General features: G+C 40.8%; 1 protein-coding gene across 1 annotated transcript; it reads right to left on the bottom strand.

Annotated features, from left to right (window-relative positions):
- Positions 1–326: 326 nt before the first annotated feature.
- Positions 327–13,435, bottom strand: LOC139328527 (S-adenosylhomocysteine hydrolase-like protein 1). Its single transcript, XM_070958271.1, has 17 exons — positions 12,932–13,435; positions 9,565–9,676; positions 9,121–9,264; positions 8,802–8,902; positions 8,340–8,442; positions 7,656–7,750; positions 7,399–7,505; positions 7,164–7,280; positions 5,984–6,047; positions 5,529–5,617; positions 5,167–5,237; positions 4,959–5,053; positions 4,659–4,757; positions 4,492–4,560; positions 4,108–4,186; positions 3,802–3,922; positions 327–3,307 (listed from the first exon to the last, which is right to left on the bottom strand). Exons 1-17 carry the CDS (start codon positions 13,109–13,111, stop codon positions 3,301–3,303), a joined length of 1,653 nt encoding a protein of 550 aa, XP_070814372.1. The 5' UTR covers positions 13,112–13,435; the 3' UTR covers positions 327–3,300.
- Between the last annotated feature and the right edge of the window lie 5,435 nt (positions 13,436–18,870).

Raw genomic sequence — 18,870 nt, 5'->3', positions numbered from 1 at the left:
TTTATATTTTTCTTTAATGTAATGATGGAATTTCAACCAAATGAAAACATTCACTGCTTCTAATGCTCGAACTGCAGCATCTATGCTTATGTATAGGATCCATGGTGACAATATTAGGCTTTAATAGAGCATATTTCAATATTTGCAGACAAAATTATGAGTCAAATGACCACAAACCCATTCCGACAGCTGTCCACATTGCCCAGTCATAATCCAGCCGTGACCGTTTCTTATACTTAATTATACTTGTGACATGTATAGGCAATAGATTTTCTCGACAGGTCAGGTATAATTATATCTGTGAAATGATGTATCTGAGCCATTTTGAAAGTCAAACAGCAGTTTATTAAAGGGAACAGTGCACATAAATTGAACAGAGTAAATACTGCTAAAACTGTGTTCTTTAAACTAAACTACAGATAGTGCTGAAAATATAGGCTTATACTTTATAACTAATATATAATTTACATAATTTTGTCTCCACATCAAAAACTTCAAACTAGCAACAGTGTACAACTGTCAAATCACAGTGGTATGCTTATTTATTTCAATTTGACAAGAAGTCAAGCTGTTTGCTCCAGTAATAACACATTCATTTGTGTCTATAGTAGAGTTAAAAGTAGGGTAAAACAAGAGGAATTCATTATAAAAGGCATTTTAAGTTCTACTGTGAAAAGACCACTGTAGGTCATCTAAATGTTGGATTGTTACAAGAAATAAAACTGGGATGAAACATTTACATTAAAATCAATATATAAAACACATACTGTAAGTTGAACAGAATGTAAAATGTTGTCTGCTAATGTCTAAAACTGTTAGTCATCTTACAGTAATGCATATTTTGAGTGATGTGAAACACTGAATAAACAACTCCACCACTGCAGGAGTAGAATAATATCGACAGGAGAAAACAGAATGTTTTGCTGCATAGCTCTGACTGTGTATTGCAGAACAGCCCTGGGCATTACCATACTTGAAGAAACACACAGTTGTACATGTGAATATAAATTACTAAGTGAGTCACAAGGCACTGTCAACTGACCAGTTACCATGGTTACAGTGCTCATCTTGCTGACAATGATGTCCTCACTGAATGTCCTCAGCTGCTAGTGCAAAGATGAAAGTACTTCATAGTAGCATAACGCAGGGTACTATACAATTCAACAGCAGGAGTGAGTGACAAAAATCGTCTCATTGAAAACAAGTGAAATTACTGCAGAAATTAAATACAGGAATTACCTGAAACTGCACATACAGTTTACGTTTTGTGAAGGATAATATGGTGCCAAAACATTGGTAGTGACAGTCATACTGTCAACAGTTTGGATTAAAATCAGCCCACAGAGCACCAGCGCGAAATACACATGCTGAAATGTGTTGAGGGTCTTAGAATTCGGCAAGACACAGCTACTACCCGCACACTAGATCATCTGAATTAAGAAAAAAAAAGGAATCACTAAGCTAAGCCACCAATTATCAATTAAGAAGCATTACAAGTGAAAATAGAGAAGTAAAAGTGGCTTAATAAGTTGAACAAGTCTCACAAAAGAGTGTGTAAGCCTTTGGAACAATGAAAACCAAACATTGCATTATTAGCTATTAACTGTAATAATGGTTCAGTACCACAAGATAACACAGAGGGTAAAGCATACAAATCTTTCTAGGTAAATGTGTTGACAAAAAAGCTTATTCATGTTTAGGCCCAGAGCATTTGGATGTTGTCTTCAGCAGAAAAACAGACATCATCTAGTTAACACAAGATCAGAGTCTTGTGACAAATCTAACAATAAACTCAAAGTTGCACTTCAGCAAACACCACTATGCGATCCGAGGCTGTTGCTTACACAGCATAAACCTATGTAACACTGTTCAACATGGAGTCTTGAGTTAGCTTTACACAGAATATACATGGCTGCAGATGACTTGCAGATGATTTTGATCACAGAGTATCAAAATCTCTAAAGCTATTTTATAGTTCTACTGTAAATACGGATACTAAAGTCAGTGAGTGCTGATCTGGTAAAAATATATTTACAAATAATCTTCGATATCTGAATGACCTGAGGTGCAGATATGATTCTTACCAGACACCAAAACCTCTTAAATGGACGCATCTTTCCAAGAAAATTAATGCCAAGCTCCCTTCTTATGTTTGCTATAGTCAAAAAGTACTGAAGTTGCTTTTTTGCCCGGATCTGCTGAAGGTTACCAGTAATGTGGATGGTGCTGCAGACGACATTTCGTCCGTATTTTATGGATGGAATGTATGAAGTCAGTGAGTGCTGCCACATCAAAGCAGAAAGAAAACTTTAAAGCTGCATCAAGCGATTGTTGAACACTAGGGGGCAGAAAGACTCCAAAACAAGACTCAAGCAGACATTAAGCCCAGATTTGCAATCAGAGTATAAAGTTGTTATGGCTCATTTGTAAGCAAACAACTGCCTACTTTAACATCCAGCAGACACACTACAACATCTAACTGGAGTCAAATTTCTGTCCACTTCATAAATTTAAGTCCAATATTCACTGGCATTTTAGCTCGGATTTGGTCCACCTACTCCTGAGAAACACATCTGGGCTTTCTTTACCAGCCAGGAGTTGTTTTGTAGTCTTGTCTAAGGTTTTTTAATTTTTCTCTGAAGATGGCTGCCAATGCCTTCATCGAGTGGTTGATGAGAGAGCCAAAAAGAGTAAATGGTGGCTAAAAAGCTCAGAGTGAGTTGGGAATTTTGAATGACCCATCAGCATTGCATGGTGAATTGTGACACAATGCTTTTATCAAAAGTATCGCTTAGTGCAGGTTTAACTGATTCCACAACCATTAACATTTCACAACTGTAACCCTTCCCCATCACAGTCATTTGGCACAATACATTGATAAATTATTCAATATCAATCAGAAATCAAAAATAACCAAGGAGCCAGCAGGTATGGAAAGAGATGGAACCATAATATAAGTGTGTGTATATATCTATATATAGATATATTTATGTATATGTATATGTATATGTATATGTATATATATATAAGTATATAAGTAGAGAGAGAGAGAATAATATAACAGATATAAGTGCTGTGGTTACACTGACTTATCAGAGCCAGCTGGGTGTCATGTGCAGTTCTGCAGGAAGCAGCAAGAAGAGAGAAACTTGCTGTGGCCCGTAAAATACAACTAAGTAGGAGCTGTGCATCTTGTGAAGAATAAAAAATACAATATACATGAATATTTCTTTGTCTTAAGGATGGATGATGTTGGGTACCGTCCACATTTGAAGTGCTGAGGTGTGGCTCCCCTGCAGACTAATACCTGTGAATACAGAGAACAAGTTAAGTTAGGAAATGTTTATGGACCAATCAATAGCAAATGCTTCATTTTATGCCTCTGTGTGTGTGTGTGTGTGTGTGTGTGTGTGTGTGTGTGTGTGTGTGTGTGTGTGTGTGTGTGTGTGTGTGTGTGTGTGTATACACTTGTACAGCTATCTTTGTGAGAATCATTTTGAGTTACACATGGAATGGAATTATGCATTATGTTAATGAGGGTCCTTCATGATTATAGAAGTGTGCATGCATGTATATGACTTAAAATTGATTGATATGATTTAAAAAAGCTGATAATTAGTAATCAAAGAAAACCTTTTAGTATCAAATCTTTGCAAATTGAATACTTGGGGCTACTTTCGACAAAATAGCACTAAGTTTTCAATTTTGACATTTTAAAACATGTTTATTAATAATGAATTATTAACTGTTTGTTTCATAGTTTCACGACTGTCTGCTGTATTCCGGAGTTAAACTCTGTACCTGTAGTAGTTGGGTTTAAAAGGACCATTCTTATTCAGGCCCAGATATTTTGCCTGCTCATCAGAAAGCTCTGTCAGGTGGGCCTCAAAAGTGGCCAGATGCAGACTGGCAACATATTCATCTGAAAATACACCGATATGATTTAGTAAGACAGAGATACATACACAAGACTAAACACCAGAAATCAACTTATGTCTGCTGGGTAGAGCTGTACTGAGAGTTACAGCACCACCATCGATAGAGGGCATGAGTAATGTTACTTTGAACACTAGTACAGGTCAAGGTTAAGTATGGATATATCCTCACCCATCTTCTTGGGAAGCAAGTAAACATCCTGCTTGTATCGTCCCTCTGGAGCATTGTACAGCTCTATAAGGGCCAGAGCCTAAAAACAAATATGGATTAATAATACTGTTGATGCACGCAATGAATTTAATGAAGAGCAATAAATGAACTATGAACTTGTGATTAAAGAGCAACAATATCTAAGAAGGGTGAGAGGTGTTTTTATGAGTGTACTGCACATGCTTAACAAGAGCACACCTACCAGGATAGCCAAATAAGACAGCATGTGGAAAAGCACAATGAAAGCCCTACGTGCCATCTGCAGTGAGTAGCAGCAATAACTACTGTGTGTCTCTAGCTGCTGTACAGCTTAGAACAGGCTGTGTGCTATTATCAGCATGATACCTGAGTAGTGGCTGTGATGGACAAGACAAAGGTAGGGACAGTGGAGCAGCTGAGGTTAAGGAGACGTCCCTATGGAAGAGAAGAACATAAAAAATATCAGCTTTAAGAAGTACATTTCAGTGACATGACACAAAGACCAGGACCAGCAAGGTGTACAGGTGGGCTACCTCAGCCAGAAGGATAACCCTCTTGCCATCAGGCCAAATGACGTGATCCACCTGAGAGCGCACCCTCTCCCAGGTCAGCTCAGGGGTCCGAAGACTTGCCTGCGAGAAATGAGAGTATCAGTCTCCCTCACGTTCTTCATAATAGCTCAATACACTGTGACTGACCTGCCTGTTAGGATAATCCTAAAGCGCTAGACAATCGTGTTCATGAACACCAGTTAAAATCTGAGCCATTTTAAATATACACTAACTCAGTCTGAGTGATACGTTTAGCTTGGTCCATTGTAAGCAATTGTTTACCACATCAATCTCAGTGTTGGAGTGGCCCATGTTGCAGACAATAGAGCCATTTTTCATCCGGTCCAGCTGGTCTCTGGTCACCACATTCTTGTTCCCTACAGACAGACACATTCATTTACCTCCAATTACAACTGTAGATTGAAAAAGGCTAAAAAAAAAAAAAAAAGCAACCGTGCATCCCAATCAGCATGGCCGCGAGTGAAGTTACCAGTGCATGTGATGATGACATCGACCTGGCGAATGACCTCGTTCAGCTTGACCACCCTGAATCCGTCCATGCTGTTTGTGACACACAAGAGGAAAAAAAGCGGTTCAGCGTTCAGCCTCAGTGAGGACAGTGACAAACAGTAATGTATCTATTATTTATTGAACAGCAGCTAGATTCAGCTGAAGGGCTCGGCTCTCTGCTGGGTTAATGTAGTTTGAGTTTAAGCTGAACATTTGTCCTCTCACAAAATGTTTCTTTAATAATTAACAAACCTTGCTATGCTGCTATCCATAATATTGTCTGTCCTTTTCATATATTTTTGACATGCAACACATTTTCAACACCGTTCTTGTTTTCCTCACCAGGCCTGCAGCCCACAGATGGGATCAATCTCTGTAACGTAGACGATGGCTCCCAGAGCTTTCAGAGCAGCACAACAGCCTTTTCCAACCTGCAAAGGAAAGATGATGTATTACTTGACAAGCCAATTATGACCCTGACCTTAACAAAGAAATGACACTTATCGGTATTTAAACACAAGCCATCTTAAAACAAAACCATCAAGGCTCTACATACTGGCCATGACGAGCCAACAAATCTCTGGCTTTAATATTACCAAGACTCAACAGTCAGACCCTGGTATATTCAACAATGTCCCGTAAGTACTTTCCAATGAAATGTGACGACAGCTATCTGTGTCATGAGTCCTTGGCATGTGTCATCAGTCTTTTAGCATTGCAACGTATCATCACCAATGTTTTCACAGCTATATGATTAAGATTACTGTGGCATGTTAATATGAAAAGTAGTATCTCACCTCACCGTACCCACATACGACCACCTGTTTGCCACCGAACATGACATCTGTGGTTCTCTTCAAGCTAGAGAGGTTTGAGACGTACAATTAGCACATTTTGTGGGGGTGGGAAAATCTGTATCCGTCCAAAAAACAAGTCCAAAACTGATACACAGTAAAATGTTATGTGGCACCATTTGTACCAAAAGTTTGCCCACGCCAAACAACATTGACTGACCTGTTCTAAAAAGCCACTTTAAGTCGCACGCTTTCTGTGGAATAATACTACAGTTCTATTCTTTACTAAACAGGTGATCAGTCTCCTTAAAGGTCCCAGCACAATAAATCATTTAGCGTCATTACTCATAACAGAACACCTGCTGGCAATAAATCATGAGTGGTGAGTGCAGCACTGACTGCATGTACATTTGTACTTACACTGTTAAGAGTACTACACTCTGTTTGTGCTGCTGGGGTGATCATTAATACGAGGGCAATAAATGCACCAGTTTTGTTGAGGCTGTTCAGCGTTGAGTTGAGCTGGCACTGTGCACAGCAGAGGACTAGGTGAGGGAGGTGATATATGAAATTGATCTGTATGGACCAAGTGTTCTGTGATGACAGCAATGTTTCCTGAACTTAACGCCACTTCAGTGTTACAATGGACACAGTTCCAATGTTAGGCATGTGGCAGCTGATGACTTACTCAGCAGTGAAGGAGAAGTCATGTGACGCATCTTTGAGAGTATTAAACTGCTGGGATGGGTTGCACCAGCTGGTCTTAATTAAGTCAGTCTCTGTTAAGACCAGTCTTTAGATCAGACTTTGCACCAACTGGACTTAAGCCTAGGCTTAATTCCGTGCAGCGATCCATGTGAATGCCGACGTGACAATGGCTATTGCTAAGCTGCACACGTTGCTAGGATACAATGTTAACAACCTCCCGGTTTCTTGTCTATTTGTAGCTAATCATTTCTCATTTGCGTCAACGTGATGGAGGATCAAAAGAAAAAGAAAAACTAATTTCACGGGCATTAAGATAAGAAAATTAATGGAGCTGTCAATGTAATAAATAGGGGGAAGCAGTCGACTTGGAGAGAAATAACAGAGGCTATAAATGATTGTTCAAATAAAACAGATGTTTGTGATGTGTTTCAGCATAAGTCCGACAACAAAATACCTCAAACTCAAGTTCACTCACCCATCCAGGATTGACTCTCTGCAGCAGTACAGGTTGTCAAACTTCTGCTTTGTCACGGAGTCATTTACATTCATAGCAGGCACACACAGCTTTCCAGCTTTAGACAGCTGATACAACCTAGAGAGAGGAAAGAGGAAGGCAGAAACCTTTTACTTCATGTTGTTGTGTGTTGCTCTGGGTGTGTAAGTGAATATCTTAGAGTCTTATAGTTGGGTGTATATCTGCAGTGAATTACCTGTGAACCCCAGTGACACTCTCCTCTACAATGCCTCGGATCTTCTTGAATACATTGGGGTATTTCTTGTACATCCAGTGTGTCAAGTCTCCTCCATCATCAAGGATCTAGCAGATAAAAAATATGATTTCCCTTTATGAACATGAATGTCAGTTAAGAAGCATGCAGTCAAACAAATGTTTACATACTGGCCTGCTTGTCTGTATTATTCACATTCAAGTGCTCCTGACCAAAAGTTAGAAAACTTTTCCACATACCATGTTGGGCTGCCAACCCTCAGTGTTGATACAGCGGTCAATACACCACCAGAAATCATCCTCAGACTCCCCTTTCCAGGCAAACACAGCCACACCTGAAACATAACAGAATGTTAATATCTTGAAGGACCTTACATCAACACGCCCATGTTTGTCTATGATTTCTTAAAAGTGAACAGTGTGGTTCAAAATTCTTAGCACTGTAATGGAGATAACAGCTCAGCGTGTACTTGACTATGCACAGTAATAAGTTACTGAACAGCAGTTACAAACTCAACCCCCCTGCCCACTCAAAAATACACAATCTCCACTGAGCAACTCCTAAATCTGCTGTGACCCCCTCAGCTTGTCACATCATGAAAGGTCCACTGTGGAAATTTAGTACATACTTAAGCCATCACATAGCAACCACAGAAGAAAGGCTCAAGCAGTGCTATTACTTCACCAAATGGCAACCCTTATGTGTCCCCATTAACTCTGGAGGGCTGATTTTTCAAGAGCTCATTAATCATTTCAAAACAGTACCCCTGGTTCTAAAAGACGTGAGGTGCTCACATGGTGAAGCACACCTCTGCTCATGGATAACGTGTATGATTTCCACACTTCAGCATTAGTAAGAACTCAAACATTCATTGTGCGTATTCAACCTCCAATCTAAATGCTCTTCGCCTTCTCCTTGCTTACCGGCCTCTGACAGAGCAGCAGCCACTTCATTCTGTGTAGAGTATATGTTACAAGCAGTCCAGCGGCACTGAGCCCCAAGAGCCACCAGAGTCTCGATCAGCACCTGAAAACACACAGGTGAGCAGGAAGTGGAAAGGAAAATGGTCAATGGTCATAAATAGACTGCCATCAACAGGCAGCTGAGCAAACAGTTGATCAGCTGGTTGCTAAATAGTCTTAAAACACTGCCAATGGTGTATTTTATGGAAATACAGACAAGGCCTCCTCAGCACTTCAATCATTTAACATCAGGCAAGAGGAGACCTGATGTAAAGTGAGAAAAACATCCTGTTTTCTAGACAGAAAGCAGTGCAGAATCTGTGACTGCAATTGACCTAAAATCCCATCCTCATTAAGAGGCACTACCACACTGCAGCCTTTGCTCGGATCGTTGAAGTTAAACATCAGAGAGAGAAGTCTTACTGCAGTCTGGGCAGTGATGTGAGTGCAGCCCACAACTTTGGCACCTGCCAATGGTTTCTCACTCTGTGCTCTCTTCCTGAGTGAGATCAGCGCTGACATATCTGAAAACAAGAGAACATAAAAGGGGTGAGTGAGAAAGCGACACAGACGATGCCAAAGAATCTCACAAAAGCTCAAATTGTGTTCCTTGAGGCCCCAACAGAGTAAAATGTAACTTAGACTTGGCATCTTAGGGATAGGGGTAGGTCAATAAAATCTGAATAATGCTTGAATCAGATAAGTAAACCAATGGAGTGACTTCGTTCCAGCTGTGTCTTACCTTGTTCTGCAATCTCAATCTCACGTCTGCCAAATTCAGCCTGTTTGATGTTCTTGACACAGAAGTCACTGCTGCCCTTGGAGTTGACCTGAGTTTTGTCCCGTGGTGAGGTCTCATCGTCAGAGCTATCCGTGTAGGACGCAGCTGTAAAGGAAACAAAGTTTTCAAAGCCATGGAGTAGTGAACAGAGTTTTTTAAGAAAGTGTAAGAACACAAAATTGAAAATAAATTGATGCATATTGATGTTTTGCAGAAAATCAAATTCAACTGCTTGAATGAAATTAGGCCTCCACATTCACCATCTTTCTTTTCCTCGCTTGCCATATTCCGAAGCTCAATTACATAACAATCAAAGACAGTCATAGGTTTTTTGCAAAATCCAGAATAATACTGCAGACAGATTGGCCGCTGCTGCACACATGCATCTGGTCGTCTCCTTCTTACCGGAGCTGTAGCTGTCTGTGGATGACTGAGAGATGGAGCGGGACAGGGAGCGACGGCCTGCCTTAGTGGGGAACCTGCTGAACTCCTGCTTGTCCTCCACAAACTGGATTTGCTGTTATAAAAAGAAATGTTACACGCTATATATGTAATGCTTTCATAGACAGTTTAAACAGCATATTTTATTTAGTTTAAGTTAAAAGCTATTATAATGTTTCAGTTGTATGCCGGGTACTGTGGAGACAACAACGGCCTTTATTTTTGTCTCACATGAGGTTTTATTTATTTGGCTTCAGCCTCGACCAGATTTGGATGGAGCCGAATGATGAAAAATGAGGATATTTGCTAAAAAGACTTTAGTGAAATAATAATCCTACTCAAACCAGAACACTTAATATATTGCACTGACAAAAATTGATTTCTGGCTGTAGACCAACACTCATTGCACCATCAAGACAGATGTTCCAAAATTCAGCTGCCAAAGCCACATTTTTTTATTTTTTTATTTTTTGGTTCAGTTTACCACACACTTGTTGGGATCATGTAACTTCCAGAAAGACAAAAATCACAAAACATGCAGACAGTGCTCCAGCTTGAAACCTGCTGACTGAAACAATAACATGGCATTACATTTTCACTGTGGTCCGTCAAGTGGTAAGTGGTAATTACCTGTGAAATGTATTAAGACATTATATGTTTTTATAATGCAGTGGTATGACAGTAATTGCATCCAAATGAGTACTTAAACCACAGTCAGGTAAGGCGAGTGTGTGCATGTGTGTTTGCGAAGGGAACGAATGGGTGTTTTTGTTGTGTGTACCTAGCTTTATGCCTGGTCAGCTAACTTCTTTTATCAAGGCATATTGCATGCAGTGAAGCAACGTGAGATGGTAAGAAAAAAAATCCTCCAGGTGCTGTAAGTTTATCTTCTCAGGTACAGGAAGTCGTCGGGCAGATTTCTACACCTCAGCGGTTTCTGGAATGAATTAGTTTTCATTTTCTCTACCAGGCCAGGTGAGAGTATTAACTCATTTAACACTGAGATATACAGAATCAGAGCATGGCGAGATTAGATTAGACATTAATAAATCAGCCTGCAGACTACAGTGCAAGTAAGATACCATTCCTGTAATTAATATCACTCAGTTACTTTCTCTTTATCTTTAATGAGAGTCAGGTCAGTCTCTAGTTTCTAGATTTTAAGCCTGGTACTGAAATCCCTCCACATACCAGTGAAATCACATGCCAACAAAGAACAATGTGAAGCAGTTTTCTTGAGATTTAAGGTGACAAGACACCACATATTTTCCCCCGGGACAGGACAGGACGGGGTGGGCTGCAGGGTCCTAAAGCCCGATGAGACTGACTCACTCAAACTGACTTTAGTTTTTTCAGATCTGATGAGCCATGTTAAAGATTTTATGTAACCACTGCATTACTAAGTGCTTCCTTTAATGTAGATGATGTTGCTATAGATGGTCACGCTGACTTGCTACCCAGACTCTGCATATGCACCACATTGACGCAGTGTTTGAAAGGAAGCTGAAAATACATCTTTTCCTATGTGCGTCGACTATTCCTTGCCTGCAGTATTTGTTATTAAGTCACTTGCATTGTGTTGTTTTTAAATGCCCACTAAAGAGATTACTGGGACAAAGATGATTAAAAGGTGCATAATTGATAAAAGAAGCTAAATTTAGCATAGCATTCTTCCTAGAATAGCAACCACTCAAACCCCATAGTTAAAACATGATCTCCAACCACACGGCCATGCATAATAATGTAAGCTTGCAACTTTACTGACACATGACTACCTGAATATTAACTACAGGACAAAATCCTTTAACAAAACATCCACAACAACAAATTAACATGAGCTAATCATTCTGTGTCAAAATAAATGTCTTCCTCTGGGCTTTGACCCCCGATCAGTGAGGCCATAAACCACACGGACACAGCAAACTGTCCTCTGATCTACTCCCAAAATCAGCTTAAGCTACCTTTGAGCTTACATTTTCTTGCTCTGTTACACAAACATGACCACCAATCAATGTTTAAATCGCTGTTAAATATTGTAATCTTACTAGGATCATACGAAATTACATGCAAATTATGTTTAGTGTATTACCATGACCTCATTTCTTTTTTTTTTATTATTATCTGTTTTTACCCGCCCCTTGCATTTAAGTTTGCCAAACAGCACACATCTGCCCAGTGAGCATGACTGATTTCATTCCAACTCTTCTCTCGACTCTTCACTGCAACAAAAACACAAGCTGTTCAATTTGAGATCCAAAAAACTGCAAGCCAATCATTGCTGTAATATGAAGTCCCTCCCAAAGCGAGATTGAGGATGTGAAACAACTGGCCTGTAACGAGGTTGCCAGGCTGACTAACACATCTCAGACGGAGAGTGTTGAGATTTTGCATACGACAGATTCCTCCAAGCTACACCGAGCTAAAATTACTGCAGTGTAACAGAACAGTCCAGCCATAAATCTCATGTTCATGAAGGCTATAAAGGCTTTTTTAAACTGTTTTACAGATGCGTTGATTCCAATGTATGATCATTTTGGAGGATGTAGTTTGAGCTGTTGAACTGTGTTACACCATACAGGGAGGTGTTTCTGTTATTCTATGGACCCCAGAAAGAGACTTGAGAGTGGGTTTTTCCTGAAACTGGTTTTTATTTGTCTACTCGAACTTAAATGAGGTGTGCCAATACCTTCCATTGTTAAACCCCAAGACTTCAACTCTTCCTTGTTCCTTAAAGGTGTCAGGGAACATCCTTCTTTTGTAAATGTTATCTGTCATTTCCTTGAGTTGCACACGGTTAGGAAATCATGCAGTTTTCTTTGCAAAGAGGAAACTGAAGTGGTCTTTTTGTTTAAGAAGCTCAGCTGTGAGGCTTTAAAAACTGACTTTCACACTTCACTCTACACATGCAGACAGTGGTGGTGGTTTGACTTTTCACTGCTGATCTCTTATTTCTCTGTAATACTTAACAGCTCAAACAACCTCCTCAAAGCGTCTCCACTTACTACTTCACATTTTGTAATATATAATCACAGACAATATTAATCTCCTTGTCCCTGCAGTGTTGAGTGACTGTAGGCTTTATGTTGCCTCACACAGAGACAGAGACAATCCAGATTAGTGTCTATTCTGTTCCCTTCATTTTAGCACTGCAGGCTATCAGTCACTTTGCACGGTGTGAGCAGGACTGTGTACTTTTGTAGTGTATATATGTATATATGCATTTTTTCTAGTAACTGACGCCGTTCAGCCAAATGATTAGCAGACACGGATAAATGAGGCAATTAGGTAAAAGCACCGTATAAATGCTGCGAAGGCTCGGTTGAGGTCTTACCTTTTTAACCGGTTTGTGAGTGGGCACCGCGCTGAAGGCGGACGACAGCTCTCCCATGTTCATTTCGCTGTTCTTGCTCACGGTCATGGCTGAGTATTTTTCCGCTACGTTTTCGCTCTCTTTCACCTCCTTGCTCGCCTGTTTCACTTCTAACTTCGCCTCCCCGGTCGGATCCGACATGTTGACGGTGCCTGTCTAACGTTACCCGGTCAGAGATACAACCGTTGAACCTTCTCCGGTAGTCACGTCACACGCTAACGCTGTGATATATATCCTCGCGCTGCTAGCAGGCTGCTCCGCGAGCGGGGCTTTCACAATACGCACATGTAAAACCCGAAAGTGAACGCAACTGAAGAGTAAATGCCTGCGCTTGCTCCAGTGCGAGCTGGCGCTGACGGATATGGTGTGTTGTCTACTCTGTAGAACTGAGCGCAGCCGTGTCGCGTCCCTGCTGGTTCAGCTGTCACCTGGCTGAGTAACTTTATGGGCGGTTACCAACAGACTGAGTGGGCGTTTAATGTGGGCAGCGACGTTCACGGAAACTGGGAAAACAAAAGTAAGAATGGCAGTCGTGCAGTGGGGCTTGTTAGTGACTCCCGTGTCGGCTAAATTTGACATGCCAATCTCTGTTCTGAGAGCAGCCAAACCAATACAACTATCTTCACCCACTTGCAGTCTAATGTGTCTGTGGAGCATACAACCTGTACTAATTTGCATAATATGCTGCCGCTCTTGCTGTTTTGTACTAACAGAAAATTAGACAGGAAAATTATTTTCAAAAGACAACGTGTAATTTCTAACTATCTTACTGTATTTGCATCATAGACATGTACAATGTACGTAGACGCCTCATTGACTGACGCTTCCTATTGGAACTGACGTTCAGCGCTGCCGCCATCTTGGATGGGTCTCCCATGCGCCCCCAGTGCATTTATATCTACAAAGGTGTATGTATGTATGTAAGGTGTATGTCCAACTACAATAATCATAACTTTTTACCCGATTTTCACACGGTTTGGTTTGTTACAAATGGCAGAGATGTAGTTATGACACAGGACGCTGTCACACATTAAAAACACGTGCTTGATGCTAAAATACTTTGTTAAAGAGCAGAATACAGATATATGGTATGGCATATGAATAAATGTATAAATTAATTAATTTTATATTTTAATAAAGAAACATTTTGATTGTTCATTTGAATTTATTTTACTCTCTCTCTCTCTCTCTCTCTCTCACTCACACACACACACACACACACACACACACACACACACACACACACACACACACACACACACACACATACAATCATGACCCTTCTGTACACACCAATAACACAAGAATTTCTTCATTTTTGTTTTTGCACGCTGAGTATTTTTAATGTAAAGTTAGGCACAGGCACATGCACGCGTGCGCGCGCACACAACACACACACACACACACTCAAAAACCAGACATCTCACATAACCTGTTGACATGCGTATTAAACTTTGAGTAAGTTTTTTTACTCAGTTGTGTTGGAATAAAACTTCACCAAAACAAACTGTCGAAACGAGGAAGGTTTTTCTTTTTTGGCCAACTCATCATGTGTGTCAGCCCAGTCCACTGCTGCTTTCAAACACACACACGTACACAAACACACACTTGCTGGCCTGACGTGTCTAAATTTAAACTGTTCACAGCTTTCGGATGACAAAGATTCCACAATAGCCTGAACTGAAACTGCTGATGTTTGTGATATACTCTGATTTTAACACACACACATACATACATACATACATACATACATACATACATACATACATACATACATACATACACACATACATACATACACACATACATACACACACACACACATACATACATACATACATACATACATACATACACACAAAGCTCCCATACGTACTCAGTTTTTTGTTTTTTGTTTTTTTTAAGGCCTGGAAAAGTAAGCTTTAAAATTCCAGGTCATTCCAGCGTCTTACACTACCCTGTTAAGCTTGCAACTGGGGCTGGGAAGCTAAATAAAATAAAATAAATAGATAAAATAGGGGCATAGTTGCTCTCTTTACGTTGACTTCGGTTAGCTCTGGTGCTAGCGGAGACCCACCCAATATGGCGGCGATGCTGGATTACGCTCCAGCACGTAATGAGGCGTCTACGTATGGTGGAGTATCGTTTTCTCTTAACAATATTTATCTATTAACTGTTAATCCATTAGTGTGATTTGTTCCTTAAATGGCCATTTATATTGGCTGATACTGCTATTAAATAAATGATCATTCATCCGACTTTAAAAACTCAACATCCTAAACAATCAATCAAACCACAATATAGTAATCATCTCCACTGACGCTGTGCAGCCAAGGATGTGCCTCTTCCCACTCACGTCTGTACTTTTGCAAGCGTTTTCGCTGTTGAGGACGTGGTGGAGTATCGGGTGTAGCGGACATTTTTAAAAGGCGCGGGTGTTGTGAGCAGCGCCGGTGTGTGATGTCTGTCTCTAGGCAACCGTGACAGCAACACACACAGACAGCGAGGCACAGACACACGACCGGTGTCCTGCGTTGATCCCCTCACGACAATTTTGCTGGCCTTAGTATTTCCTGTGTTTTATTTTGTTCATTATTGTTAGATTTAGTGTTGATGTGTGTGTGTGTGTGTGTGTGTGTGTGTGTGTGTGTGTGTGTGTGTGTGTGTGTGTGTGTGTGTGTGTGTGTGTGTGTGTGTGTGTGTGACAGACATCTGTATTGGACATTTGTGAAAATACGGAACAAATCGCGTCCCAACATTTAATTGCCAATTAAAGGACGATTCCGTATTTTACGGGACGGGTGGCAACCCTACCTATAATTGACCTTGAACAGCCAATTATGTGGAGAGATTGCTGCCCCATACAAAATAAAACAAATATAGAACAGAAATATGTCAGCTAAGACGCTACATTAATGATCCGTTAATGTCAGGAAGCACCCAACAAGCCATAGCTTCGATGAGCCATAGACGAACGGAGTTCAATTCACCTGATCTAATAAGCAATTGATGAAGCACTGAAAAAACACTTTAAAAACCTTCTCATGGTCAATTCTTTGAGCCGAATTACTCAGCAGAGCATATTGATTACTTTCCCAGATCGAAACGCGCGGACCGATGCAGATTTTGGAGAAAAAGCGAGATAACTTTAAATTTGTGGATTTTTGACTGCGGTTCGGCGAGCCCCGCAGCGTCCCGTTAGAGTCCTCACTTCGGGACGAAAGCGACTGCCACACTGTCAAAAACAGTTATATTTCTCCGTAGATTTTACAAAAAGATCATAAACTATCACCGATTTTAGGCATGTTATTCAAATGTGTACTTTTTCCATAATGAGTCTTACCTGGACACAGTTTCATACAAACGATGTCCTCGTGCGCCTGAGGTGAACGGCAGAGTCCCGTGATCTTGCTGGGCAGGTGGAGGTCTGCTATCCTGCACGTTCACATACAACCAGATTGACTGTCCGTGTACATGTGTGAAAGAAGATTCATCAACCGGTATCGAGGAACACTTTTAAGTCAAATTTCAGGTTTCTGCGTGAGCTCAGAGCGGAACACAGTGGAACTACACTGTTAAAAGGGATTTGGGCTTTTAGTCAGAAGGACTATTGCTGTCAAGCTGAGAGAACTCTGCCCATTACAACAAAGTAAGAAGAGTTCAAACAACTTCAACTTGAAAAAAGCGCGGAAACTCATTAAAAACCCATGATAATCCATTCAGTTAACTTAAGAAAATACGTCGTGGGCATTTCAACCAACACGCATGCGCCCGCAATGTGACGTCACACGCAGTGTTGAACTTTAAATCCGAGCCGACCGCCATCTTTTTACCTCGAAGCCAAGCTGTCTAGTAAGTACATTTAAAATTATTTTAGCTTAGTTAGTTCATCTGTTGGTAATGTGCATTGGTCGTCTAATGTCTCTCCATCTCAAATGATCCGTCAAGATATTAAACCTGTGATGAATCGTTCGTTCTTTTTCGGAAATACTTTAGCATGTAGCGCTAGCTAGCGCCGCCAGAGTGAAACAGCAAGTTAATGTAGGGTTGAGCCTCATATTCGACTGTAACAAGTATTCGGCACCGACAGTGTACTCTAATAGCAATGAAACAGTGCGAGACTTGTCTTTATAATTACGGAAAAATGTGTCAACTGTGGGAATATTATACCTGGCTCAACCTGCTAATATACGTGACGTTGCGACTTGTACAAGAGGCTTTGCTCGCACTCAAACAACCTGGCACAGGATTGACAAGGCAGCGAAATAACAGAGCAACTTATGTTCCACCAGGAAGAGAAGTGGAAAAACACTGACCACTGCCGTAGTGTATGGATATCTTTTATGTAGAGTTAGATGCTGTATAAACACGTAGTTATAAGTGATTGTTTTCAGGTGTGCCGTTACACTCTGTATCCATGGCAACGCGTAGCAGTGGGGGTGAACGGCCACACAGCCCACCGGCTGCGTGTGGGTTTTTTGGCCAGTGGGAAAGGAGCCCTATGCCGTTTGAAAGCGGGTCGACCGAGTTTAAATTTAAAAAAACAAAACAAAACCAAAACGTGTCAGCCGCTTCCCCAATTAAATAAGCGGGTCGATGCGGTTTTTTTAATGCTAGTCGACCCGCTAGAGATCGGCATATAGCTCCTTTCCTATTGACCAAAAAAACCCGGGTCTGATCTCCATCTGGCAGCTGCCACCATAGACATAATGTACGTAGACGCCTCATTGACTGACGCTTCCTATTCGCTCCGTGCACCTTCGAACTTGAGTGTGCGGGGCAGTACTTCCGGGCAATACTTCCGGTGCGCGTCCGACAGCAAGAGACAACAGCAACCGAGAACCAGAGATAAGCAGAGAGAAAGTTTTTCACAATGAGTGTTTTTAGGATTAAGAAGAGGCGATGTGTATTTCAGAGGGTGAGAACCTCGGCACTTCATTGGCCTGGAAAAGTAAGCTTTAAAATTCCAGGTCATTCCAGTGTCTTACACTACCCTGTTAAGCTTGCAACTGGGGCTGGGAAGCTAAATAAAATAAAATAAATAAATAAAATAGGGGCATAGTTGCTCTCTTTACGTTGACTTTGGTTGGCTCTGGTGCTAGCGGAGACCCACCCAATATGCCGGCGATGCTGGATTATGCTCCAGCAGGTAATGAGGCCTCTAAGTATATTATGTCTATGGCTGCCACCGCTGTGCGTTGCCATGGATACAAAATGTAACGGTACACACATCACTCATGAGAGGCTCTTTTTTCTCGCTGTCTTGTCAGCGCTGTGCCATGTGGCTTCTGTTTTTACAATGTAATCACTTACCATTCAGATGAGTGACATGGCCAAGTGTGTCCACTTTATAATAAAGTCGTGTTTATTTCATGTTAGGATACATTAAAATCTGGAAGCTTTAAATTGTGAACTGTGCAATTTTTCAGAGATATGTGGCGATGCACAGTATTTTGCACATCTAAAAATACACATACACAATAAGGAAACTGAACTTAGTGTGTTTTGTACTGATAATGGTTGTATATCTTTCTTTCTTTCTTTCTTTTTTCTGTACAGGGTTACTTCACTTCAGTGTAGGCTGTGCTGTTTGGGGCAACTGCCCCTCAATGAGGTGGTCCTGCAAGTGTTTCTCCTCGCCGAACCAACGCACACTAATTGCCCATTATATGTCCACCTTGTTTTCATTTTCTGACTTTTTTCTATTGCTCTGTTTGGAGGAACACTAATCCATGTGATGTTATAGAGAAATTGTCAAGAGAGTGGACATTTCAGTAATGTTTGAATGTTTTCATTTTCAACATTTTGAGCAAGTTTCTCAGATACATTTTTTTGTTTGTTTTTATGAATCTTTGCAGTCTGGGGGGGAGAGGAGGATGACAACCAAGCTGTCCTCCATG

The sequence above is a fragment of the Chaetodon trifascialis genome, chromosome 3, assembly GCF_039877785.1.
Source record: "Chaetodon trifascialis isolate fChaTrf1 chromosome 3, fChaTrf1.hap1, whole genome shotgun sequence".
Lineage (NCBI taxonomy): Eukaryota > Metazoa > Chordata > Actinopteri > Chaetodontiformes > Chaetodontidae > Chaetodon > Chaetodon trifascialis.
The sequence above is the reverse complement of the archived record's forward strand: the minus strand, read 5'-3'. Positions and strand labels throughout refer to the sequence as shown.